This window comes from Bacillus rossius, chromosome 5, assembly GCF_032445375.1.
Source record: "Bacillus rossius redtenbacheri isolate Brsri chromosome 5, Brsri_v3, whole genome shotgun sequence".
Lineage (NCBI taxonomy): Eukaryota > Metazoa > Arthropoda > Insecta > Phasmatodea > Bacillidae > Bacillus > Bacillus rossius.
Genome location: NC_086333.1, coordinates 1,166,046 through 1,193,935, shown reverse-complemented (window position 1 = coordinate 1,193,935; position 27,890 = coordinate 1,166,046). Strand labels below are relative to the sequence as shown.

The 27,890-nt window shown below is 37.6% G+C and overlaps 1 protein-coding gene across 1 annotated transcript in view; it reads right to left on the bottom strand.

The window, feature by feature from the left end:
- The window catches only part of LOC134531544 (protein phosphatase 1 regulatory subunit 14C), a 430,032-nt gene that overhangs the window by 6,784 nt on the left and 395,358 nt on the right, over positions 1-27,890 (bottom strand). The window contains exon 3 of the mRNA XM_063367225.1: positions 1,175-1,261. Coding sequence (XP_063223295.1) covers positions 1,175-1,261 — 87 coding nt within the window. The remainder of the gene's footprint in view (positions 1-1,174; positions 1,262-27,890) is intronic.

Here is a 27,890-nt window from a genome sequence, read left to right as displayed (position 1 = left end):
AGACCCCCAGTCAGGTATGAAGTCGAGCCTGTGTCTGGGTCAATGACTCAGTTCTCTACCCAGACTATAAACGCGCAAGGCCAGGCTGGCTGTTCCGACACAGCGAACATCGTCGAGTCAACGGTGTGGCCCGCGAGCGTACACTGCTGAGGAGCCTGTGGAGTGGAGGCTACGCCTGAGGCGAGAGCGCGAGCCAGCCTAGACACTCGCTGCGACCCTCGGGGCCAGGAACGTACTCCGTACATCAGGTCCCTGGCTACTCATCACGGCGCCGCAGGGAAACGAGTGGACAAGCGGCGATGGAGTGAGCAACGTGCACTATAGAGGTGGTCGGAGGCCTTCGCAACGCACGAGTGGACCACGCTTCGTCTCGTCACGAATGGCTGGAAACCACTAGTTGCGGAACCTGGCGGTCCTGGTCATCACTGGATTTACATCACGTGATTACTAACTCTATGGAGCAGTACGAGGACTTCTACACATCAGGCGTGTAACGACTGTCATACGCCTCTTACGAGGATAATTTGCCGCGAGCACGCCTCTTAATGACTACCCACATTGGCTGCAGAAACTACTGATCTCCAGAATCACGAATACTGTTTGAATTAAGTAAGTAAACAGAGCACTAATTTTAATCGTAGAAAGAATACTACTCGCAAGTAATTTTTTTAGTGTGAAATGTGTCAGTGCCAAGCGAGTAGTGGTACTCTAAATGTTTGCGCTTTTAATTCTGCTTGGCAGTAATGGTTGTATGTTAAAAAATGTTATGACTGTGATAAATATTGACACGTCTCAATTGGTTGTTAGGCTTCAGATGCAACACGAGGACCCTGAATCACCGCAAGCTCTTCGTATCATGATAATCAAATGTTTAATTTGTTGTGTAACTGATCTCATAGAAAATAATGTTATTTTGTGGAATGAGTTTAATCCCCATCTGTCATTGTACTTGTTGGCCGTTTACAGTTCACCAAAACCATGATAGCTTCAATAATTTATTTCCATGGTCCACAGATATTCATCTACCGTCCTCATGCCCACAACACCAATCTGCTGATCCAACCATTCTGGCTGCTGTGCTGATATGATACCGCTTCACACAGGACATACAGGAAGTCAGAAGGAACCGGGAACAACAAGGAGAATGGGAAGCACGGGAAACATGAAGGCTCACCTGCAGATGCCTCCGCCTCTGCTCGTCGCTGTCCATGTCAAGCAGCTCGTCGATGTCCACCTCCACCTCGCGCGTCTTGGAGTTTTCCTGCAACACGAGCCACGGGGCACTGCACTGACGCTGCAGGTCTCCAAGACTGCAGCGAGCTAACGAGCCTGAGTCACGCCGAGCGACGGGATCACCGCAAGATCGCTGTCACGGAGGACCTGAACAGACACTACGGAAACCAGACATACCACAACACTCGCAACTCAAAATTATGATGCCTTTGCCTCGTTCAGACACAGCGATAAACATGCTGATCCCGCGCGGGTCTTATTTACACGAACATCATAATCATTCAGGCGAAACAAGCGGTAAGTCCATATCAGTCGCACTGCGCCCGCCCGATTCTGTTTCTATGGATCCCACGAGAGCGTTTGGACGTCTCAACGCCACGGGATCGCCCCACAGATCATCAGTCCAAGTGCTCAGTTCTGACTGCTCCGCCCTAACTGGCAGTTTGGACTAAACCGAGGCCTTCCCCACAAACCATCAGTCTTGTGGTTGCTGTTTCTAATCAATGGATGTATCGTTTCATCCTACAATATGGAAGAAACTTTGGATGATGCAGTTGCACTATTAGTTAAAAAAAAGAAAGGAAAATATAGCACAGCAACAAAGAGTATGAATATATCTGCCACGACACTCGGATGATGCACTGGCAGTTTAGACTGGAGAGACGCTGTTCCCACACGGCAGTTCACCGTCCTTGAATACACATGACAATTCTGCATGTTCAGTTCGACTGAGCGTGTGTGTGTGTGGGGGGGGGGGGGGGGCGCCTGACACATGTGACCGTGTTGTGACTCAAGACACGTGGCGGGACACTACACCCTTTTTCGCAACCCCACTGGCATGCGCAGTTTTGTACAACCAAGTTTTGTCACTCCAACAATTTACAACTTAAAATGAAAATAATTTTTATGCTTGATCAAGTGTCTTCTTACAGCTTAATTTCGAAACGTTTTAACAGTTTTTTATCGTGCGTGTATCAGGGGTGTATCTGTGTTGGTGAGGCGGGACTATAAGGTCGACGCTCGCTGCTGCTTCCAGTGTGCTATTGCCTCTAACCGCCAGGCTGTGGACTGTCGCGCAGTCGTCTCGTGCATACAATTAAGAGATTCGAGCGATTACCATAACATTATATGGCGATCAAGGTGTAATATAAACAAATAATCTGTATCGGTTATTTCAAGTTAAAAATTATTATGAAAACACACATTTTAGTCCTTTTAATCTCCTAAATTATACAGTTTTAAAAAACATTACGGACCAGAAATACTCATCCGCCCTCAGCATATTCATGAAAATATTTGATAACCGGACACCACACGGACATTTCAAAAAAATTGTTATATCAGTAGGTGTATTTAGTAGGTCCAGGGACACTGGTGTGTGATGGGGCAGCCAGGGAGCCACGGCGGCGATCTTGGATTACATCATTTCCGGTGGCCATCTTGGATTACATCATTTCCGGCGGCCATTTTGGATTTGACCTTTGACCCTGGTGGCCAGCTTTGATTAAACCATTTAGTTTTCAAGAAAATTCTGCAATTTTGTTTTCTAGAACATTCCACCGAATTATGATGTCACATCCACCATCTTGAAAATCCTCTAATATTAACATAGAAAAAGGAGAAAAATTTAAAAAATTTACAAAAAAAATACTAACATTATAATTTAAAAACTTGATGACTTCGTCATCGAGCTCCTCCCTACTGTGCATTGCACTTTTTGTTACAATGACATCAACAAGCTCCCAACTCCTACCCATTGCAATTTTCGTTACTTCGACATCTTACAAATAAATTTATCATAAAAAAATACCAATATAGCCTGCTGGTGGTGGTCATCTTGTTTAGTGGAAACCGCTATCTTGATTTCATCTGATGGATGTCATCATCGGGTGTAGGTTTCTTAAGTATGTTAGTGTATGTAAGGTCGAGTTTATATTTCCTACCAGTGTTGTTATGCCCCCAATAGACCAAAAAATTCACAACTTTTTTAAAATCACAAAATCCACAGTCATTTTGCTGTTGTGACCACCATTTATTCTTAAAGACAGACAATGTATGTAGGGGTGTGTTTATATTTCCCAACAGTGTTGTTATAAGCCTAAAGCCTCAATTCCACTGAGGCAATATTTTGGCAACATGTAGCATGTGGCTGACGACAGCTGTTGCCGTGTATAGCATGCGGCTTGTCGTCTGCGGGAAGGTACGGTGCCGCATGCTACATGTGTTGCAGTGTGTCGCATGCGCTCCTTGTCGAAACGTGTAGCATGTCACAAACACAATTCCACCGAATCGACAGTTTCTTGACAAATTCCGGTCAACAAGGATGTGTTTACAGACTATTGCGGCTGCAGCTTATATCGTGATTGCGAATGTTTGCAGGAGGAAACAGCCCCGGTGGTGGAGGTGCTAATTATTCATTAGACCACAAGAGAGACAAAACGAATTTTATAACAAATTGTGTGCTGACGACAATGCACACTTCAGAAATTTTGTGAGGATGAGTCAGGAAGACTTCGACATTTTGCTACAGAAGATTATGCCCATTATAACAAAGTGCGACACCAACTTCCGTGAAGCAATTCCAACAAAAGTGCGATTAATGATAACACTCAGATTTCCCGCAAGTGGGGACAGTTACGCGTCTCTGATGTACTTGTTTCGTGTTTCGGAACCCAGCATCTCACGAATCGTACCAGAAGTCTGCAGGGCTCTTACAGAGGTGTTGAAACATGTTGTAAAGGTAAGTAAACAAAAATATACGCGTTAGTTTACATTACCATTTATATATATATATCAATTTGTAATTCTGCGATGAAAGTGACAAATGTATTATTCATTATCACATTATACACAAGATTACATATGAATACCTGAAAATAATTTATGGACACTCAAGAGTAAAGAGTAAACTAACATATCACACAAACACATTTATGTAAAGGAAAAAGGTGTTACAAGTTTAAAATACAACCTCCGCAAATCACAATATAGTCGAAACCTATTAATTAATTGTCATAGAGTAGCTATAGTAATATTTATACTTTATAGCATTCCAAACACACATTAGGAAATTACGTCTGGATCTCCTGTGAAATCGGTAGTTCAAAATCAAAGTCTTCATTGTTGCACTGTACTTGTGTTTGGGTCAAGTCGCTGTCGTTAGGTGCTAATGATGGTGAAGTATGAACCTCTGGTGAAAGTAGTGTAGGTGAATGTGTTTCACTTGTATAAACAGATGAAGATGAATGCGATGAATAAGCGATGTTACATGCTGAAGTTGATGGTGTATAGTTGCAACCGCCTGTAAAGGCGGAAGGTTGTAAATCGTAATTGCCAATTGTTGCCTCAAACAAGATGTTGTTTATGTTGTGTTTCGCTATTGTCCGCACTCTTGGTGCTAATTTGCGTAATTCGTTTGCCACATGTTCTCCATATACTGAGCAGTCATTCCTCTTAAGAGACGCTTTTAAAATTGTGTATGCTTCTTCCCTCCTTTCCTCTTCCAGTGAAATTTTCCTTTTCTTGTACGTGCCTTTTTCATTATCTTTCTGCTCACTCGGCTGAGATGGAAGTTGATATTGAGTCATGTTTACCAGTCCCATTCCATCGTTCATATACATAGCTGTCGATTCCTGACTTGCAGCACTTTGTTCACCATCTATCACCTCCGTGTCATCCTGAAACAAATAATGTGTGGTAGCTTACAGATAGATAACACAAACACGTTTAGTCTATTCGTGGTAAAGGCCAAAGTGAGCACACAAGGTGCCTCTAATTGTAACACTGTACACCAGAATGGCATTACATTTCCTGTTAACAGAATGATAAGTTAGGATATAAGGTCTCCAACAGTCTATGAATCCAACAGTTTTTTAGTTCCATAAGTCATTGGCTCCAACAGTCTTTTAGTTCCATAAGTCATTGGCTCCAACATTCTTTTGGCTCAAAAGTCATTGGTTCCAACAGTCATTGGCTCAAAAGTCATTGGTTCCAACAGTCATTGGCTCCAATAGTCATTGGTTCCAACAGCTCCAATGATATTTGGCTAGAATTCTGTTATGACTGTCTCCTGATTGAAATGTATGTCGGCTGACTTTCTGAGATGGTACCACCTTTGCTGTTCAGCGACCTTGGTACTTGATGATCTCGTGTACCCATCAAACACTACAGTACAACTCCTTCCACGATAGTGGCTGTTCACGAAATTGGCATACCCATCACAAATTACAGATATCGTGGAACCTCTTTGCCATATAACTTTGTGGAGGAGAAGTCCTCCGTACATAACAATGTCAAAGTGTGTCACATGTACTTCTTTGGTTGTTGCTTTGAGCTCTTTGTAGAGAACCGACATCCTCGATTTCCTCATCCCACCCTCATTGAAGAAACCAAAGGGAAAGGACCTAGTTCATATTGCAAATAAGTTTTTAAATCTTGGTCAGTTTTCTTGCTTATGGCTATGCGCTGGAATAGCAAAAAAGGATCCACCGACACTTTTATGTCATTAATCTTGATTGACGAGCTTACAGTCGAAAGGGGGAGTGCTAGATTTTTTCGAGACAGTTTAATATCAGAAAATGGCCAACTCACAATTTAAGCTATTGCTTGTTTACCAACTGTAACAGCATTGTAGCATGTAATTGTTTTGTCACCAACCACCCCCGTCGTAATGGATATGATGTCGCTGGTAGCCGGAAAGGGAAAATATTTCCCAAACCACTGAATTAGTTTGGTAACATCAGCTGCATCCTTGATTTGGCGGGCTTGTCCAAAATCTTTGTGCTGCTCACTTGACGTGAATAGAACCCCACAAAACTCTTCTATGGAGGTGCATCTCTACTGTACTGTATCTCTACAAAGGAGCCCTGAAAATTCTTCCATTCGATTCCCGGTGCCAAAAATAGTATGAAACGATACCAAACAATATTACTTTTGCAGAACTATGTATGTACCTGAAAAAACCATTTTATATACATATATACAAATAATTTATTTATGTGCCACTTATATATACTATATATATATATTACATACTATTTGTACGCATAAATATGTATATATTAACTTGTATACAGTTATAGCAGTGAAATAGCGAAAAATACGGAAGTTAAACTATTCTGAAAAATCTCGCGATTTACACTAAAACGTAAAATTGCTCTAACTTTACAATGATTGACGATAAAATAAAAATATTTGGATTTTATTAAAGAAAATTTAATTCTCTACAACTTTCTTTCTGCATGACCTTTACTTACGACGAACGGATAAAAGGTTATCTAGTCAAATAGGGCAAAAAAACGTAAGAAAAAACATTTCCCCCTTAAAAATTAGCGAATTTGAACGCAAATATCTCATAAACTATGCGAGATAGAGAAAAATTGAATCGAATAAATTTTTTGGAAAATTTTATCAGATTTATTTTAGTATAGATTGGTCTTTTCACTAGAGCGTATAGTTTCCGAGATATAAGAGAAAAACCGAAAAAAGGGACCTTCTACATGCCCCCCTCCCTCCCGCTCACCACCTAGAAGTGGGGACTTTTAGTATGTTTACCTCCATACTAGTCCAAACAAAGTCCCAAAGTCAAAAATTGTGTTCCTGCCATTTCCCTCTACACCCCCCTTTTGAGCATTCATTGACTGGACGGTCCTGGGATACCGGTGTGTGATGGGGGAGCCAGGGAGCAACGGTGGCCATCTTGGCTTACTTCACTTTCGGCGGCCATCTTGGATTATGTCACATCCCGCGAACATCTTGGATTTGACATTGACCCCGGTGGCCATATTTGATTCCGCCATTTTGTTTTCTTGAACATTCCACCAAATTATGATCTCACATCCACCATCTTGAAATTCCTCAAATATTTACTTAGAAAATCGGGAAAAATTAAAAAATATATATAAAAAAGATTGTTAACATTTTAATTAAAAAACTTTGTGACTTCGTCATCGAGTGCCTTACTCCTGTGCATTTCACTTTTTGTTATGATGACACCATTGAGCTCCCAACTCATAACCATTGCAATTTTCGTTATGTCGACATCTTAAAATAATATTTATCATCAAAATAAATAAAAAATATACCATTATAGTCTGCTAGTGGCGGCCATCTTGTTTAGAGAATGTCGTCATCGGGTGTAGGTTTCTAAAGTATGTTACTGTATGTAAGGTCGAATTTATATTTCCTACCAGTGTTGTTATGTCACCAATAGACCAAAAAATTCACAAATTTTGTTAAAATCACAAAATCCACAAATCCACAGTCATTTTTTTGTTGTGACCACCATTTATACTTAGACAGACAATGTATGTAGGGGTGTGTTTATATTTCCCAACAGTGTGCCTAATAAGTACAGAGAAGCATTAAGCTGAAAAATATTCAAAGCCCGCAGAGATTCATTTTCACACAAAAGTTTAAGTACACAGAAGAAGCTAGCAGAAAAAAATGTTCAAAGTTCTGATAGCTAACAAAATTATTTAAATATCATATAGATCGCTATCTACAAATGGAATAAATCAATACACAACCTCATATCTACTCATTTACACGAAATCCATAAATTGAACCCACAAATTACAACTAATCATACTACCCCTCAATATAATAAACTTGCTTGCAACCAACCAAACTTAAAAATTGTTAAAGTTTTACCAAAAACCATGCTCATGTACAGGTTTTCAAAACAACTCGTGAGTTTTGATAGGTCTGTGATATGTGAAGGGGTATGGGGTAAAAACATGTTAAAACTGTGCAACATGTATATGTATGTTCTGAATCCAAAAAAAGTATTAGATTTCAATTTATCTATTTCCTTTCATAACTATAACATTTACCATATCAAGTATTGTCATGTAGAAGTTTAACTGTGTGAGTAGATAATATCTGTGTGCTGAGTGACTCTTGGGTCTACGATGCCGTGAATTGGTTGAGACTGTTGTGGATAGCTAAGGGACTCAGGCATTATTGAGAGATGAGTCATGTTTCTGAAAGTACCTCGCGACCACATCTCTAATTGGCAAAACCAATAATGGTTGTACTTGGTCCTTGCTGTAGAGGTTAATCATAGCAGTGTCATCTGTGTGGAAAGATGGTTGCTCGCAGTGATAAATTGCGGTAATATCTTACAACATGTACTGGTGCTGCCCTCACGACTTCAGTCACCTGGTGTAGCTTCTGCTTCAAAATCTTCGAAAACTCCAGCCATGTCACACACCATGAGAAGATGGTTTGCGCTCTCAACCCTAGCCATCAAATATATTCGTGTGGGAACTATGCTAAAGTGTTCGCCAGGGCTGGCAAGTTGAAAGCACATACCAAAGTGTGCTAGGGTCCTGCTCCACCATCAACTTAGAATCAGAGAATGGCCGCGTTTAAGCCTGCAGTTACACCTAAGACAAGCACCAGCCGAACAAAGCTGGTGATAGAGGTTGGTTTTGGCCAACATCCACGGCTTCATCATTGCAGAAGTGGGGTTCCGGGGCAACTTGAATACTTATGTGGTAGACAATAATCCAGTTCTGCCAAGTATTAATGTACATACTTAGACTCAATCAAGGTTAAACTAATAAGCCAACTCGTAGAGTAAATTGAAGAGGATGGTCCGCTCAAGTACAACATCGTGCTTGAGTGCAATTATGAAAAGCCAATGGGTACGTGTGACGACAAGAGGACCTTCAAAACCACGAATGTTCTACTCTTTGCAGTTCGTGAGGTGGAGGATGTCATTACTGAATACATCTCTAAGATATGTATAGGGGAAGAAGACTACACATGGAAGGGGTCTGGATGGTCTTAGTCTGGTGTTAAGTGGCTACAACTACACATTCACAAGCTTGATCCACTTCGAGCTAGCTCCTACATCGAACTACCTACCTGCATCAAAGAAAAATATGTGTGGTCAATCTGTATAAACTTAGATGGGCACATACATTTTTTTTAGTGTGCTATTCTGGCCACGTTAGAGGAGAGTGAGCATCTGAGCATGTTAATCAGTGCTACGATGACTTGGAAGGGGAGTTCAACTTCACTACTATCGAGTTTCCTACTCGACTTCGTCAGATCCTCTTTGTTCGAGAAACATAACCCTGGTGTCTACATAAACATCTCCAGCATTGACGAAAACCAGATGATTGTACTATCACGAGTCGCTCTAGAAGAGAAAAGAACATCCTTTCAGACTTCTGTTCTTGGTCTTGAAATATGCGGTTTTTCTGAATAAGTGGATTATTTTTATAAATATGTTGATTTGTGTTGGAAATATGTGTGTGACCATTAGTAAAATCAACATCAATATTGGTATAGAGATATGCTTCTGAGTTAAAAAAATAATTTAATGTAATGTGCTTCCAGTTTTTCTTCAGTCATATATCTTTCATTGAGTTTTTTTAATATTGGACTTGGAATATATTGAGAGATATCCATTTGTATTGCGAATTCCTGACACCAAATAATAAATGTCAATATTTTAATCGGGTGGTATTTAAATAAAATTATCCATTACTCATTCGATAAGTATGTTAAGTACAGCTGAGAAACATTTACTTCTAAGATGATTCTCACGCCCTTTGAGGTGTAGCAAAGCCCTATATCTCTAAAACAAGACTGATTAATGATAAGAAGGGTGTGTCTATAAAACCAAGTAAGTGAAATGATAGCAAAATATTAGATGATTATAATGATCACGAGAAATGTGAAGATGTTGATTCTAACAGTACTATCCCAGGTATTGTTAATTATTTGGAACTGAAAGTTAACGAAAAAAGTAGCATTTTCATGGGGGTTAGAAAATATTTACACCATGTTCTATTCTCTTCCATAAAATTGAGAACACTGTAGAACAGCCTGAAGCTGAAAAGGTCGATAAATGCGATGAAGCACCTGAAGCTGACAAGAACGATGACTATGATGAAGAACTTGAAGCTCTCAAGATCAAATACTGTGATAAAGTGTTGAGACCAAAATGATGGAAATGACTTATTAAACCAAATTAGTCAGTTTAGGCTTATTATGGTCATGGCTTATGATGGTCATTAGGGCGATTACAATTTTAATGACTTTGGGGCTGGTATTAAAAAAGGAGACTTTAGACGTCTTAAAAGTACTAGCAATGAAAAATTGCGTAAGATGGTAGCAGCCAAAGAAATTTATTACACCACATGGAAATATTCTAACATATTGGCGGATAGGTTAAGACTAATACTTGCCTTGCAAAAAGGAAGAAAATTTATCCAATACCAAACAAATATGTTCTATACTTCGTAAAATAAGAAATACATGCTACATACAATAATAACTTGTTTTGTCTGCATGTGTATCAAAGTGAATAACAAAATTATATTTTGGATAAAAAAAGTTTAGTTTATTTAATGTAATCTGATTTCTAGCTAAGGTTGGATTCTCGTAGTACAACTTCTAACTTAAAGATGTAAAATTCGTAATTAATTACTAACAAAATTGAGAGTAATAATAACGTATTTCCAGCAATTGTGACTGGTACGTGACGTGTAACATTATAACTTAATAATTTGGAGCCAATTGTGGATGGAGACATTGTAGCCGGGTTCAGTTGGATCCTATCGGTTCCTTTAGTATTTTAGCTTATGTATCCTGGAGATCGTATCCTAGTGAGTTGAATGTTTTATATAAATGTGTTTCAGTTTCATTGAATGTTTGTTGTCAAGTCTGTAGCCAGGACTGAATATTTAATGGTTTAAAAACCCCTTGGTCTTGTAGTAAACATAAAATAGGGGAACGGGGGGCAAGATGGAAATAGGGGGTAAGATGAAAAATCATATGTTCTCTTTTCCTACACCAGATGACACTCATTTTATTTTGTTACTACAAAGATATTACCATTTTCAGAAGGGAAACTTAAAATTAAATGTTGTAGTGGCAACATTGACATCATAGACACAAATTGTTTTTCGGGCATGTCAACATCTAAGTTTTCGTGGTAATAAATTGTGTTTACACATTTGTTTTAAACAATACTTCATTTTAAATGTTCAACATATTTACAGTTATAATATTTCTTTTAACTAATAATAATACATCTGTGATTTTGTCCTGCTAGACAATGCATAGATCACATGTTAAGTGCAAAGGTGTAATTTTAGGTTATGAGGGCAAGATGGAAATGTTGTTTTGGGGGCAACATGGAAAGCTTTCCATCTTGCCCTCTCTTTTGCACAACATTATTTTTCAGAACACACTGATAGGGAAGCATCTGTCGCCATCTTAGATTGTTATTCACCATAGCTTTAAGGGTATTTTTATCCTTACAAGTCTCACACGATTTAAAGAAAAGTAATATGTTTTAAAACATTGCTGCAAATTCTGGGTTGTTGTTAAAAGTAGAAAATGTAACATTAAAATTAAATACTTGATGACATCTTCTGTTCCTGATTTCTTCCTATGGCTGAGTAGGCTAGATGTTTTATGTCCAAACCAAATTACTAAGTTAGGTACGTACCTATCGGCTTTGTAACTACTGGACAAGTTAGTGTTCTAATTTATTTTGTCTTTTTCCAGATGGTGCATCACTACAAAAAGAAAAGCAATAGAGGAAGCTGGTCTGAAGATGATATGCGGCAGGAAACGGAAGAAGCCAAACGATCAAGCATAGCAGAAGCTTCCATACGATATGGTGTCCCACTTGGTACTTTACACAGACATTTACAAACTGGTACATCAAATAAAGTACTTGGACGATTCAAGCAGGTATTCTCTCCTGATATGGAACTGGAAATAGTGAGACATGCACCAGAGAATCTCTTCAAGAGTTAGCATTTTTAATGGCTCTGAAGAACAACATTCCCAACCCCTTTCAAAATGGGAAAGCTGGTAGAGCTTGGCTCGAAGGATTTATGAAAAGGCATCCTGAGTTGTCCTACAGAACTCCAGAATCTACGAGCATAGCTCGGTGTGCAGGGTTCAACAGAGATATGGTTGATAGGTTTTATGGCAATTCATGGGGTGTTTATGAGAAACATGACTTTGTTAAACGACCACTGGACATATACAACATGGACGAAACCAGTGTAAAGACATCTTCAAGCAGACCCCCTATAGTGATTTCCACCAAGGGAAGGAGACAAGTTGGAGTTGTTAGTACGGCTGAAAAAGGAGAACCGACTACAGTTATATATGTTGTTGCAACGCAGCAGGAAATTTTCTACCTTCATTTTTTCATATTCGGAAAGAGAAAAAGGGTACCAGAAAGAATCTTGGATGGAGGACCAACTGGCAGTACTGCTTGGTGCACAGATTCTGGCTGGATATTTGCAAGCATCTTTCACGAGTGGTTGAAGTTTTTTGTAGACTGTGTGAGGCCGACTCTTGAGCATCCTTGCCTTTTAATTCTTGAAAATCATGCAGCTCACCTAAATTTACACTCCATTGAATTGGCACGCGAAAAGAGAGTCAGAATGGTCTCTGTGCCTCCCCATACAACACATAAGGCCCAGCCATTAGATGTTACTATTTCCAAGTCTTTCAAAGACACATTTGAAAGGGCTGTAGATACATTCCAGAAGAATCATCAAGGCTGCAGAATCAACCAATATGACATACCTAATCTAGTAAATAAAGCCTTTGAGAATAGTGCAACTATGAGTTCTTCCACATCAGGATTTAAAAAATGTGAGATATGGCCTTTCAACAAACATGTCTTCTCAGAAATAGACTTTGCTCCTTCTGCAGTTCACTTTGAACCTCAAGACCCTTCATTGGCATCTAGACCCACTGCAGTTTCAGTCAATGTAGCTCCTACTCATCTTGTCAATTTTTCCAATGAGAATCCAACTACTCAAAGAGATTATCCCAGTGGGTCACTCATTGTTTCTCCCATCATTTCCAATGAGGATTCTGCTATCTCTACCAGGTTGTCTTACTCAGCTGGATCTACCAAATCTTATGAGACCACTTCTGTACCTGTGCTCCCTTCCTGTTCTTATAATGCACCTGCTGCTTCTTCAAATGATGTCAATGAACCTTTAGTCGTATGTGACATTTCCTCTAAATCTAATAAGGTTCGCATTCCTAGGCCTTATCCAGATAATGGTAGGGATGATGTTTCACAAAGTTCATGTGATCAAAATACTGAGAGTAGTAGTGTGTCAACTACTTTCAATGTATCTCCAAAAAACATTTTGCCAATCCCTAAAGCAAATAGAGCTGCAAGATCACGACAACATCGGTGCTGTCAGAAATCTGAAATCCTTACAAGCTCCCATTCAAGAATGAATTGCTACAAAAACAAAGCAGTCCTAAAACTGTGAAGAGGAGTATATTGTCTGAACCAAGTGCTTCTTCGTCAGGAATAGGCCTACGAAAGAAAAGAAAGTCAAATCAAGACCTACATTGGCCTAGGCCTATCACATTTCCAAAGCCACCTATCGATAATCTAATTCCAGATGAAAGAGTATCATGCCTTATTTGCAATGAACCCTATAATGACAGTAAACATAAGGAAATGTGGGTTAAATGTAACATATGCCAGCGATGGGCTCATGAAAACTGTACAGATTTTTAATAACAAAACTGGCTTCTATGTTTGTGACTTTTGTCATAGTACTTAGTCAAAACTAACATAATATGAAAACTGGGAAAGTGAAATGTTTTAGTCTAATACATTTCAAATGTTTGTGACATATAGTTTACTGGACGATAGATATTACCTACGTACTTGTCATTCATTTCCATCTTGCCCTGACTGGCTTTACATTGTGCCCCCTTTATGAGGGCAAGATGAAAACAATGCACATCTTTTTAAAAATTTCTTTTTCATTTACACATAGGTTACAAATTAATTCCATAACATGTATTTAGGTAGTAAATGTATCATATTACTCGTAAACATAAAAACTTTTTTTGTGGTATCATAGATTTGTTTTTTATTTACAATAATATGTTAACCTTTCCATCTTGCCCCCCGTTCCCCTACATATTTTAGGGATGTTTCGGGTCTAAAGTAAACTTTAAATTTGCTGAGTTGTTATTTTTATACAAAGATTTTTTATACGTGTTTGATGTATCTTTGTAGCCATTTAGCCTTGTAGCCATGTTCGGAATAAATAATTAATCTATGTTCACCGAGATAAAAGAATGGGTGGTTGAGTGATTTAATCCTACTCTAAACGAAGCCATGTGAAGGGAGTTAAGTGGATTTATATGCTACAGAAAACACCGAAAAAATTGCATGGTGCCTGTTAATGTAAAAGATGACTTACTCCTGGAAACTGTTTATTTTGATGTAAATAAACTAATAATAAAACTTAGAGCAAAAATGGAAAATTTTGTACCTATTTCTAAATGGTCGAAAGAAATATCCAGTGTTGTTAAAATACGTAATTACTATCCGAAATGTTACTACTTGGAAGATTTATGAGGTTCGGCGATACGTGGAGGATTCTATGGGGAAGAAATTCAGCCTACCAAGTACCCAAGCGATTATAAAGTAGAAAAATTGATACATTAGAAAGATGATCCCTTGTTTCTGAAGTGGCTAGGAGTCGATAAATGTGAAAATCAGTTGGATAAAATCTACTGATGTCATATAAATTTTAATTTTTTGTAATGTAAATTTTTATATTAATAAATTCAAGTCTAAAATAAATAAAAAATTTATTTATTAATGCACTGTTTGAAACTTTTCACAAGTTACCAGAGGCCGGGATGCTCGTCGAAGGTGCTTAAGAGTGAGCGATAGTAAAATTTTTTGCTACAGATTGGAATGAAATTTTGTCAAAAGTTTTATTTAGCTACTGTTGTTGTCTGTACATAGTTTCGAAATTTTTCATAACATTTTAATTGAGATATTAAACCTTAAGTTTTAATAATTCAAAGCATTTTTTTTTACATAATTTTATAAAGTCTCGTGTCTGACGCGTTAACTATATATGCACGTAACCTTCTTGTATACTAAAATAAAGTTTCGTTTTAATAGGTGCAATAATTCTATCATAAAATAATTAAATTATAAAGCTCTGTATAATGTAGAAGTGCAGTCTTTTATGAAATCGCCTCTTACACGTTACTAACATATTATAGAGAGATGGAATGAAGCCCTTATAGAGGCAAATCACCATGGATATTTGTTATGGCTAAAATATGTCAGAGCTATATCTGGGAAAGCCAAACGATGATCAGTTAATATTACCAATTTTTCACACGTAGCGAGTGCAGACGTCTGTGAAACTATTTCTACCTAAGTTCGTATTCGACGAATCAAAATGGAAGTTAAACTATTATACAGTAGAAAGAATACTGCATCGTTTGATACCTAACACATGTCTGTGCACTGCCTGGAAACTCCAATCGAAAGTTAGTTGAAAGTCCAATTTCGCGTTGTTTTTGGAATTTTACACACAGCCGTTTAAAAATAATACGCGCTGAAGAGCGCTGAACAGTGCTGCTAAGTATTGAGCAGCGGGAACTTCCCTGAACCAGGTACTACCTGCTCGTAGTGGGGACTGGCGAGACCGCTAAGCCGCTTATCTCTCTTCAAGGTCAGGAAAGGGGGCAGTGCATTGTTACCTGCCTTTTTCTGACCACTGAACCATGGAAGTGCAGAGTGTATCAGTGCTGTCGTTCAAGTTCCTTGTGCCAGCCGAAAGAAACTTGCATCAACAGCTTCTATGTTCAAAAAGCTAATTAGTAATCATATTGAATTCTTTAACATTAATTTTTATTAACGTTACTATATTTTTCCCTGTTCACTTACAATTTGGTTTATCTCACACATCTGCCTCCCTACTCTCAGTACGCCTTCATGGCCAGTACGGAAACGTAATCAAACGGAAACGCATCTCGTAAACGCAAGACGACCATTTACGGTACTCCGTCAGCTCGTTCTACAGTGTACGGATTTCACGGAAACATAACAATACTTGCGCCAATAAGCGTAAAAAATACTGACGTCACGCAAAATCATTGTAAACAAGCTCAAACGTGAAATTTTAAACATGCATCGGTTTATATGTTTAGTTTACGTTGAATTGTGCATGATGACTTCTGTTTGATGCATTTAACTAGTCAAACAGCTTATAATTAGAGCCGCCTGAATTTCGCGAATAGATTTCGTGACTGGTTGTATTGCATATCACTGCATCTCGTATTCACGTAACTGATTGGGTGCTTGTTACTCTCGTGCGTCTGGGCACTTAAAAAATATATGTCAAATATCGTACCACACGTACGTTAATTTATGAATAATCACTTACTGTAATTTGTACATCTCGGAATGCATTTATACACAACACATTCGGCTTTGTTTTGAAAAAACTTAAACAATTAGCTTGTCTATATTTCACGGTAAATTTATCAATGTACTGAAATGTCACTTTTGGTTTTAAAGTAGTGCATTGCTATTAGCTGCATGGAAGAACGCATGCACGAGAGTTCCGCATTGCCCATTTATCCATCTCTCTTACGCTTGCGGATGCGAATATGTGTACATTTACCTGTTAATGTAGAACGAACTTAGTGTTTTACGTTTCCCTTTTCGTGATACGTATACGTTTGTGTGTCACGGTCAAACGGGCGTAATCATTACTTGCATATCCGTTTCATAAATAAGTACTTAAAATTAAATGTACAACTCCTGTGCCCAGAAAACTGCTCGTAACTAAATAGGCACTTTGTTAGCGATGCTAAGACTTTGCTGCAACTATTTTAGTATACAACGTGTATTTTAGTTAAATTTATTAACATTTCTGAATGCGTACTGCTGTATTTTCGTAAAATTAATACCACATACGTGATGTCACGGAAGTTGTTATTATGGCATAGTTGTAATGCACGTGTTACTGAAGTCTCTATTGTTTTATATAATCATCCTAACTACACTATTAATTTCAACGACAGTTTGTCATTTATTTGGGAAACAAATTATCTTGGTTTTCATCTGAAATAAGTGCATATGGCCTGAACACTGGCGAAGTACACTGCTTTTCAAATAACACAACAATTTAAATTACAAAAAAATAACATTTAAAACTTTTTTTTATATATCTGGTTATTTACTAAAAATACGTCAATGGAATTTTTAAGAAAATAGACCCTAGTTAATTTTAAAGAAACCGTGTCTTTATGAAGATTCGAACCACAAAACACTTTCTCTATATTAATCTAAACACTGCTAACTAAACATACCCCAGAACAAATGAACAGTAAGCACCAAAACTAAAATATTTAACAGAATTAGCATAAAATGTACAAAATAAAAAAAATGTTTTTTACAATAGCATATAAAATACAATATACAATAAGCGCGGATGTGTCTTATAGTGCCTGGTTGTAATACTACTATAACAACCATGATTTAGTGAATTATTATGGACATACGCCATTTCTGTTTTGAACTGATAGTCATTTAAAACCCTCCAAAAACCAAATAAATAAAATATTAGAAACAGAAAAAATAATTTCCAAAGAAAAACAAGACCGAGTCAGATGTATTCGAACACAGTTTGACCAGCAAGGAAAATAAAAATAAATGTGGACAATACAACGAAAACATCACAGACCAAACATTTAACCTTAAAAAAAAAAAAAAAAAAAAAAAAAAAAAAAAAAAAAAACTAGACAGCACAAGAATTCCGTGAAAGGAACTTAGTCAATAAAAATAATGTATTAAACTCAGACGAACACAGTGGACATACAGTGAGACAGATTGGATGCAAGCAGACAGAAAAACTGGACAACACAGCAAACACACAAACACAAAGATGAAAAAAAAAACAAATTCTATGAACAACACAACGACGACAGCACTAACGAACACAGAAGTTTTTCAATGGCGGGAACAGATGTCAGTTCCCGAAACGTCGCAACTACTGTCAAGAAAAAAAATAAAGATCCTGACAGTTTGTAGTGTCGCCATATTTGTTTCAATTTTCAATACCCTTTTTGTATATTACAAATTAAATTGCAGAAAACAATCATGTTTCATAGACACATAAATAGTGAGTGTGTGTCATTTCTCTATGTCCACGAGGTCTCGCCGCGTCAATTTTCTCCTTGGGGCGAACCCGTCCGCTTAGTTAAATCTTTGAATATATATACTGTATAGAAGTCGCCAGCCCAGGTTAAAATTTCTAATACAATTTTGAGGTAGTTGGTTAATTCACCGCCGCAATCGCCACCATCTCTAGGGCAACGACTTGTGGTGGTCCCTAGCGGACAAGTGTCGAACTCTTCAAACACCCCTTCCCCCTCCCGCTGAACAACCTCGAGCTGCAATGAATGATGGGTTGGAGGGTGCGGGGAAAGACAGCGGGCGACAGTGCTGCGCTCTAACGTGTACACAACAACTAAGACGATACAGGGCGTTACGGCAGCGCACTGCAGCGGTGAAGTTCCCAAGCTGCTCTTCATACGCTTCTGAAAAACGTAGAGTAAATCCTATCCACTCGCGACTTCTATACAGTATATATATTCAAAGGTTAAATAAACAGCTTTTATCGTTGAATGATTTCATGATTTATTTCATGAAAATCTGCTCTCATAAAAAAGTTAGTTTTATAGACATTCAATAGGTCTCTCTCTCTCTCTCTCTCTCTCTCTGAAAATCAATCTATAAATTGTTACAAATTTATTTCCTTTATTTTTTTAGTTTGATTTGATACAATATGATTTCACTAAAAATCAATTTATACCCCTTCCTATTTTCATTTCCACATAACGAAGTTTCACTTCTTCCGCACGGAGTGTCTCCACGCACTATTTTTGCATGCAATTAAAAACTACTTTTTAATGATGCCAAAGAAGTATAACTTCTCACGCGCGTACCTAAGTACACGCACCCATTTTTTTTTTTATCTTTCTTTATCATGTGCTTATTATAACACAGAAATTGAATTACAGTTTATGAAATTTTATGCCCAGAAAATTTGTTTAACGTATTTCGTTTACAACAAGACTGAAGACAATGTCAAACTATGTCAACATATTACAATTGATAACTGGCACGAAGGTGTACTCTGAAAAATTACGATTTTAAATTAAAACAATGGCTAAACCTAACATGGTAATTTTCCATTTAAAACAATACGACTAGAAAACTAAAATATTGTCAGCATACTTGTTATGTTACTTAACAAATACATCATATTTAATTTATGTAATTTTGTGTTAAATCCATGCAAAACTAATTATATCAATACATTTGGTTCTACAATATGTGATCCAACGAGTTACATCTTTGCTTAACATGTTTCTTCACCAATTTCAGGCCAACCACACATAAGGAAAATTCAGTTTGGTGTTTACAAACAGATTCAGTTAAAATGTTTTCCTTGCGTATTTACTTTTACAATACAAACTTACAACTATGTACTGAAAATACTTTCCTCCCCTTCTTTTTCCAAATGCACATTTGTCGATGTTTTAAGATTTCATGTAAAACGAAACAAACGCAAAATTTTAATAATTTATTTTGAGTAATATTATTATTTAAAATAGGATTTAAACAATGCTCCCCCAAAACTGTTTACACATAATTTGCAGAGCTAGACGAATGAACGATTTTACCTTTAGAATGAATTTTTATATTTTATGTAGTACGCATTACTTTTAATCCTAATTCTATACGCAACGTTTCATGAAATTTCTTTCACGGCATATTTATTACTACTGACACGATTTACACTGATTGTTATTAGGTAAATTTCAAGTATATACTACCTATTGTAGCCGAACCCACGGTGTGAATTATGGGAAATTTTTATATAGTTTTTCGTTTCATGGTCCATAGACCTCAAATACAATTTGTGGACACTATAACTGCAGAAATTTTTTACCAATCACTTCTAAACTGATTTCTGAAAGTGGAAAATCTCGATCAAATTCGTTAATAGGCAATATCTGACCAAAGTGGTAGAATTGGGGAATGTTTTTCGAAAACCTGAAAAATCGCTATAACTCCCATAGTAGGTATGAGAAATATCATATTCGTTTGAACGTATTACAATTTGTACAAGTAATGCAATGAAGTTTGGTCTTAGCTATTTTTTATACGACCAACCATAACTGCAGGGGGTTGATAAAACAAGGGTTTGAGTGCAGCATCCTCTAATTTCCCACGTGGGGCGATGTATGGAATTCGCTTTCTATTAGGTATCGTTATAATATAAGAGAATATGAAATGTTTACAAAACATTTATTATGAATAGAAGTAAACCTGTAAACTGTACATGAAAGGAGCTGATATTACAATAAAGTAAATATCTGCATATATGACTTACTCTTCAAAATGTTTTTGTTACGAATGTGCTTCAACATGTGATTCAAAACAGTCCTGAAGTCCTGAAGATTGGAAAAGTTTAGCACAAGAATTCCACACTGCATGCAACTATCCACACTGCATAGGTGCCGTGGACAGCAAACATGTACTGATTCGTTGCCCAAACAACACTAGCAGTCAATTTTATAATTATAAGGGAACCTTTAGCATAGTTTCAATGGCAGTTGCCGATGCCATATATATATGCAAACATCGGATGTCAGGGTAGGATATCAGACGGTGGTGTTTTCCGACAAACTCATTTCTACAAGAATATTTCCAAGAACGAATTGTCTCTTCCACTTCCTGTGGCTCTTCCAGGTAGGACAAAACCATCACCCTATGTCCTCGTTACTGACGATGCATCCCCTAGGAAGTGCACATTATGAAACCATATGCTAGTTGCCACGACAAAGGTTCACCCCAAAGAATCTACAATTACAGACATTCGCGTGCACGTCGGATAGTAGAAAACTGCTTTGGATTGATGTCGAGTGTTTTCCGAGTGTTTCGAAAGCCAATGGAGATAAGTGTACAAAATGCAGTTACTGTAACCACGACCTGTATATATCTGCACAACTTTCTTCGGAATAGTGAAACCTCAAGAAACCTTTAATCGCCTCAGGGAACATTCGACATCGATACACAAGATAGTAGCACCATTCCAGGTTCGTGGCGCAGTGTAATCGAAGGCGATACAGGAATGACGCCCGTGAAAAACACACCACGACGGAATACTCAAGGGGCAAAAAACAAAAGACATTAGGGATGAGTTCATGGAGTACATGTCAGTTGAGGGCCGTGTACCATGGCAGGACAGGTATGCTTAAAGGAACATGTGTGTGAACGCCATCACAAGAAGTAGTAATCGTAATTGTTATAATTGTGGTTTGTTTTCTTTTTTGTTTTGCATTTAATCCTTTCAAAAACGTGTGCTCTGTATTGACAATTTTGGGCCGCACCATAGCCCCCAATGTACTTATGTGAAACAGTCATTGCCTTGAAGCATTGTTGTACATATTTACGCATAAATATACCTACTGCACAATTACTGACCAAATATGTTTACTGTATTTCAGTTGTTTCATTCATTAATATTCTCAGAAAAATAACCCAAGGTTATGTAGGTACAGATATCTAGGGGAAAGTTGGACAAAACGGGGACATGCAAAGTAAATTGAATGTTGTAATTTAAAACTGTGAAGCGAATTTTCTGTCCCTAAATAAACATTAAATTAAATTAATAACTCATATAAAGAATTTTTTCCTGCTTTAATTTTTTCAAAATAAATAATTTTTTAAATAAGTGTATTTCTCCCCATTTAATCCAACCGGTATGATAAAATGGGGTAGTAGATACATAACAATGAATCCTGTAGTTAAGTTAATCATAATATAAAATATAAATTTTACGACTAAGGAAGGAAAATTCCTTTTTATATTAAATATATTTATTGAAATCGATTTTTAAATGTATTTTTATCATCGGCTATTCTTAAAAAAGTTTCAATGTCAATAGTAAAAAAAAATATATATTTTACAAACTTCACTAAAAGTTGATGAACCAAAATTTGCACTTTACAGCCTGCTATGTTGGGCGACAGCACATGAAAAATGATAATTGGAACGCGCGCGCGCGCACACACACACACACACACACACACACACTTATTAAAAATGCTTACAAATATATTCAATTCTTTAATAAAATTTAAATTATTCAAATAAAGTGCTAAGTGATTGATACAAACAAACCAAATCAAAAGTATTTGGCTTATCACAAAAGTTGCTAATGGCAATAGCAACAAATGTAAAACATCATCCAGTTCATCAACCCCACTACAAAGTTCATTGGCCCAGTTTTCGCACTGAACACACTGAATCCAACCTTCTTGGGCTACAGAGCTGGAACTAGAGTCCTGTGTTTTCGACTTTGATGATTCACCAAATAATTTGTAAGACACTGCTTTCAACATTGCGATGTTTCCCTTCATTACGAGTCCTCTTCTTGTTTGCCTCGAGTTTCTTTTCTTTGGTCGCGAGATCTGTAGCTAGTTCATCCTTATAAGGAGTGGAATTCAACACTGCAGTTCTCCCACATCTGAGAATTTTGTTAATGTTTCTTTCAGCTTGAGGGATTTTCACCAGATCGTCTGGAGAAGCGATACTGTAGCTCGAACACCTTTATTCTATTGATGATCCTGGTTCGGTAATAGAAGCTTGAATAATCTCTCCAGCTGGTTTTCCCCCTTGTTGGCAAGGGACTTCTTTTTCTTGAACTGCAGAAGGTGTTTCAGCAGGGCTAGGTCTTTCTGTTGTGCATGATGGTTCTAAAAGGTAGTCGGGAAATACATTTGGGTCCAGTGGATGAATTCCAGTTACCCGAAATCCATTCACAGCAGTCTCCATCAACGCAGATCTCATGAAGAAGGCTTTTCCATAAAGCTCAGCAACTTGCTTCTCAGAGACAGAACGACCAGGATGCTGCAGTAGCCACTTGTCAACCTCTTGTGCATAAAACTGGCTAAGGGGTGCCATTAAAACAACATCCAGTGGCTGCATGCGATTTGTGCAATTTGGAGGAAAGCATATAATAACCACATGATGTTGACGCGCTAATAAAACTAAATCTAAACTTTTTGCGTGTGTTGCATGTCCGTCAAGCAGGAGGAGAACTGGCTTTTCAGCTGTAGTTCCAGGTGGTGCATGGTCAGTAAAATCATTGTTGGGCTTTTTTCTCGGGAAAATGAACATCAATGGCATGAAGTTTCCTGCAGCGCTCATACAACTGTTGCTGTTACTAGCGTGCCCCTTTCTGCTGAAGATAACTTCCCAACTTGCTTTTTTCCTTTTAATCCTATCACCTTGGACTTCTTTATGGGGACCGTAGAAACTCCCGTTTCATCGACATTCCAAATGCGATCTGGTCCAAAATTATACTTTACGTATTCTTGTCTCAGTAGCTCAAAAAACTTTGCAACCGAAACTTTATTAAATCCAATAGCTCTGGCAAGAAAAGTGGCTTCCGGTGTTCTCAAAGAAAGTTCTGGATTGCTTTTCAGAAAAGAATAATACCAACATTTCACTGCCTTTTTCTTATCTTTGTTGAAATTGTTAACTAATTTATTCCTCTCTGCTAACTCAAAAGCCATGGCTCGTAAGTCACTAATACTAAATCCAAACAGCCGCTCTTTCATACGAATAATGTGTGAAACTAATTCCTTTTCTTGTTCTCTTGAGAAAATCGTCTTGAATCTTCCCAGACCTGAACAAAACCCCGAAAAAGTTTAGTACTTTTTAAACATCTATATGCCCAACAATATTTAATTAGGTAAACAGGTGTATTCCATACCTTTTTCTGTGGCCTCTAGGACTGACTTCCCGTTCCCATTCCGCACTTTCTGCACGCGCCTTTCAAGTGTTGTCCCCATTGCTCCAGACACCACTGTCTCAATTGCCATCTGCATTGCATCGTGGTCCCATGATTGTCGATGTTTTTCGTTTGTACTTCGAACAGGACCTAAAAATAATCACACACATGCCAGTAGTTATTAGTGCAATAACATAAGGCCTAAATGTAGGACTTCAATAAATAACTTTTAAAATAATTTAAAAAAAAACTATTTTTTCTTATTTTAAAAAGGCATAATATTATATTAAACATTTCTATAGCAATAGTTCTTTATTGAAAAAAAATTGGTTGTCGGTAAAGTCGGTTTACGTACGATAGTTTAACGTGACGTCATAACAAAACATTGATGAAATGATTGATCCAGAAGAAAATGAAATATGATATTCGGCCTGAGACTGAGCCGTAATAGGTTTTTGCAACCACACCATCTAGGCATTAAAAATATTATTTTCTTTGAAGAAATTTTTTTTTAAATTTTCATATCTTTTGTATGATAAAATCTACCTCTGCATACTTTTATGAATAAAATTGAATCATTTTTATTGAATTATCACTATTTTGTATGGATACAACGAAGGAGTGAAATGAAATCTACAATTTAATTGATAAATTTACTTTTATTTGCATTCATTAATTCAAATATATTTACTACTTTTGTAGTGTCGCGCGCGCCATATTTATTTTTACAAGTACAAAAATGAAAGTATTGCAGCGGCCGGGATTCGATCTGTCAACCTTTGAATTGGTAGTCAGCGATGCTAACCGGACGGCCTCGAGGCCATATTGGAAACAATTGTTTCACATGTTATATATATATATATATATATATATATATATATATATATATATATATATAAAGTTTGTTTTGTGTTGTGGAAGTTTTCAAAATGTATGTAGTCTGCCATGTTTATTTCTTATAGTGGTAGGCGGGAAATTAATAACCGTACCGATTGTGCTGAAAATCGGTGGACGATCGTTAAATTACATAATATTAATAATTCGAACGACGAAAATATGATTGAAAAGTCAAATCGATGGTTGTTCCAATCGAATGGAAGAGAGATGACACGCATGCGTACAATGAGCATAATAGGACACATCTGTAGTGGGACATCCGTAGTTGGACAATGTGCATTACGGGACACTTTTTCGTGCGTGCAGCCGGCGTTCATCAATTTATTAGACGTTGTCACGTCAAAAAAAAATCGAAGATTTGTTACAAAACTCTTTGATACTAACTCACCAAATGTATAAAGGATTGATAGATGGAGTCCATATAATAATTTGAGCAAATAAAAAAATCTGTTGACCCCCATATCTTCATTAATTCCGATGTAAAAAACTTCGTGAATAACATTAAGAATTTTATTTTATTACATATTATTGTATTTTTCAGGCATAAATGTTAATTAAAGTGAATAAAAATATGCAATAATAAAAACATGTATTCTAAAATTCCATCTTAATGGACTAGGCCTATCACATTTAAGAAAATAAGGCAAAGGTATTTGGTTGGATAAAATGGAGAGGTTGGACAAAATGGGGAGCCCCATTTTGTCCAACCTGCCTCCTCCCCATTTTGTCCGACTCCGTCCTTTTCATTAAATCAAGATGGCGTTCGTCAGTCAATTACATAGAAAAGAAATTATCACCGTCACTATACAGCTAAAAGGTAATAGAATAATTCAAGATACTTACATTTCAAATATGCAGAAGAACTGATGCCAAAAACGAGCTCCAATCTTGATGTAAATATTAATCAAAGTGTTTGAAAAACAAGCTTGTTTGCAACACAATTTTCTCAGCCGCGCGCGCTGCATAAAATGACGACTCTAACTACAGGCACTGCCACTACAGCGTATCAAGCACGTAGTAAAATTCGGCCGCTAGATCACACCATCGGTTCTACTTTGGTGATAACCCTCCCCGTTTTATCCAACTTCCCCGTTTTGTCCAACTCTCCCCTTCATTTTTTTTTCACACCATAGCGCCGACGGTACTTTGGTTATGTGAAATGTGTTCCGTGCATTGTTGCATGTACAGGTTCACCCAGCCTTAGCTATTTAAAACATTTAGGGCTTCTTTCAATAAGCTTCGAGCACAGTCACTTTACAACTATAAAACCAGGGGCGTAGGCAGTGGGGGTTGGTATGGGGGTTTTGGCCTCACAAAACATTAAATATATTAATATTAAACAATTAAGGTACATTTCCTTGTAGAAAATACAGTGTTTAGGTTACGACATCTGCTAAAATAGCCCATTTTTACAACCTGGGAAGTAGGTAACAATTTGGGGGGGGGGGGGGGAAGGGGGTGTGTGCCACGACTTACGTATCTTCCTTTTTTTTATCTTTTAAAGGAGAGGTCTCTGTTATGCATATATTCCCAGGTTAAAACTCCTCTCCGCATGCACAACTCCTGGCTACGCCAATGTAACTCTACACTACTGGCTAGAGGAAGAAATTTGAAATATCTTTACCTCAGGCTCTGCAAGAAAAAAAAAACTATACACAAAAATGGAAACTACACATCAAAAAACAAAAACTATATACAACAAAGTCTCAGCGTTGTGTATGCGATGGTATAGTAATAATAATTAATAATTTTTTCTTCTATCAAATTTAACTTAATTATATACTACATCATAGTCGTCACAGGAACCAGACATTTTTCAGAGTCCTAACCCACAAGTAAATAAGTATCTATTCTAAGTAGGAACATGTTTGTGTATTCTTATTTAAAAACTGCATGGAAGCAGATATTTTAATGTTTGCGTATATATTTACATTTCTATATTATAAGCAGGAACATGTTCGCATATTAATGTCAAAAAGCTGCATGGAAGCAGATATTTTGAATGTTTGTGTAAATATCCGCCCCCCCTAAAATTTTTAATGAAAGAAAAAACACACGCGGCCTTAATCGTACACGATAATATTAGGCTACAAACAAAAATGCCGATTCACATTTGTACAGTATTAGATGTGCCCCTCTTCATGAGAGAGACCACATCCAACACATAACACTTTACGTTTCAACTTGATGTCTGATCGCTATAGTGTATAATGATGCAGTTACAACACTCACTTCAGCCATTTCTACTGCTACGAGATGCACTTCATATCAAATGAAAATAGTATATTTTTTAAGTTGTGGCAAGAAATGGAAGTAAATGAAACATAAAAAAATATATTTAACACTAATTAACAAGAAAACACATGCCTTCACACCATCGCCCCCCCTCTCTCAACGCTACCACAATACCATTCAGAGGGGCGTTACCGACCCCCTTCACAACAGCCCGCTCCGCAGTTCTTTCCATACTAGCCATCTATTACTCTGTCCACACAGCTTCAAAGTCGATAGTTCAGGAATAAATGCCTAATATTCCCCCACCACAACAGCAATATACTTCCCAGTCAGAGTGGAGGTGTTCACAGGTACATCTGTGATATCTTACCTGGACTCTTCGTCTTCGTCCATCGCAAGAGCTTTTTCCCGGCCACTAGCCTCCTGACAACACGCATAAAACTCCTCAACAATCTTCTCATAGCGGGCACGACACATCTTACTAGCTCTGTTGATAACTACGAATGATACATCCTAAGGGTGCAATGGTTCAACTGTCCCCACCCCTCTACCCCTTCTTATTGCAGTCCCAAGCACACACGTCACTTGACACACGGCCCCTGACGTCAGCAGACCTACCCCCTCCCCCCTTACACAGACCCTTCCAGCCCAAATAGCTGCGTCATACCAAACGTCCCCTGCCACATAATACCATTTTAAGAGTGAGCGACAGGCCGGAGACGGAAAGAGGAAATGACAAAATCGAGGAGGAGCCACCGAGGTCACGAAAAAGCCTCCCAAAAAGTTCCAGAATATCGTTATAGAGAGCGTTGTCGTAGCTAAGTAGCTGCTGTCAATCAAGCAGGATTAGCTGCCGCCACTGTGTCTGGCTAG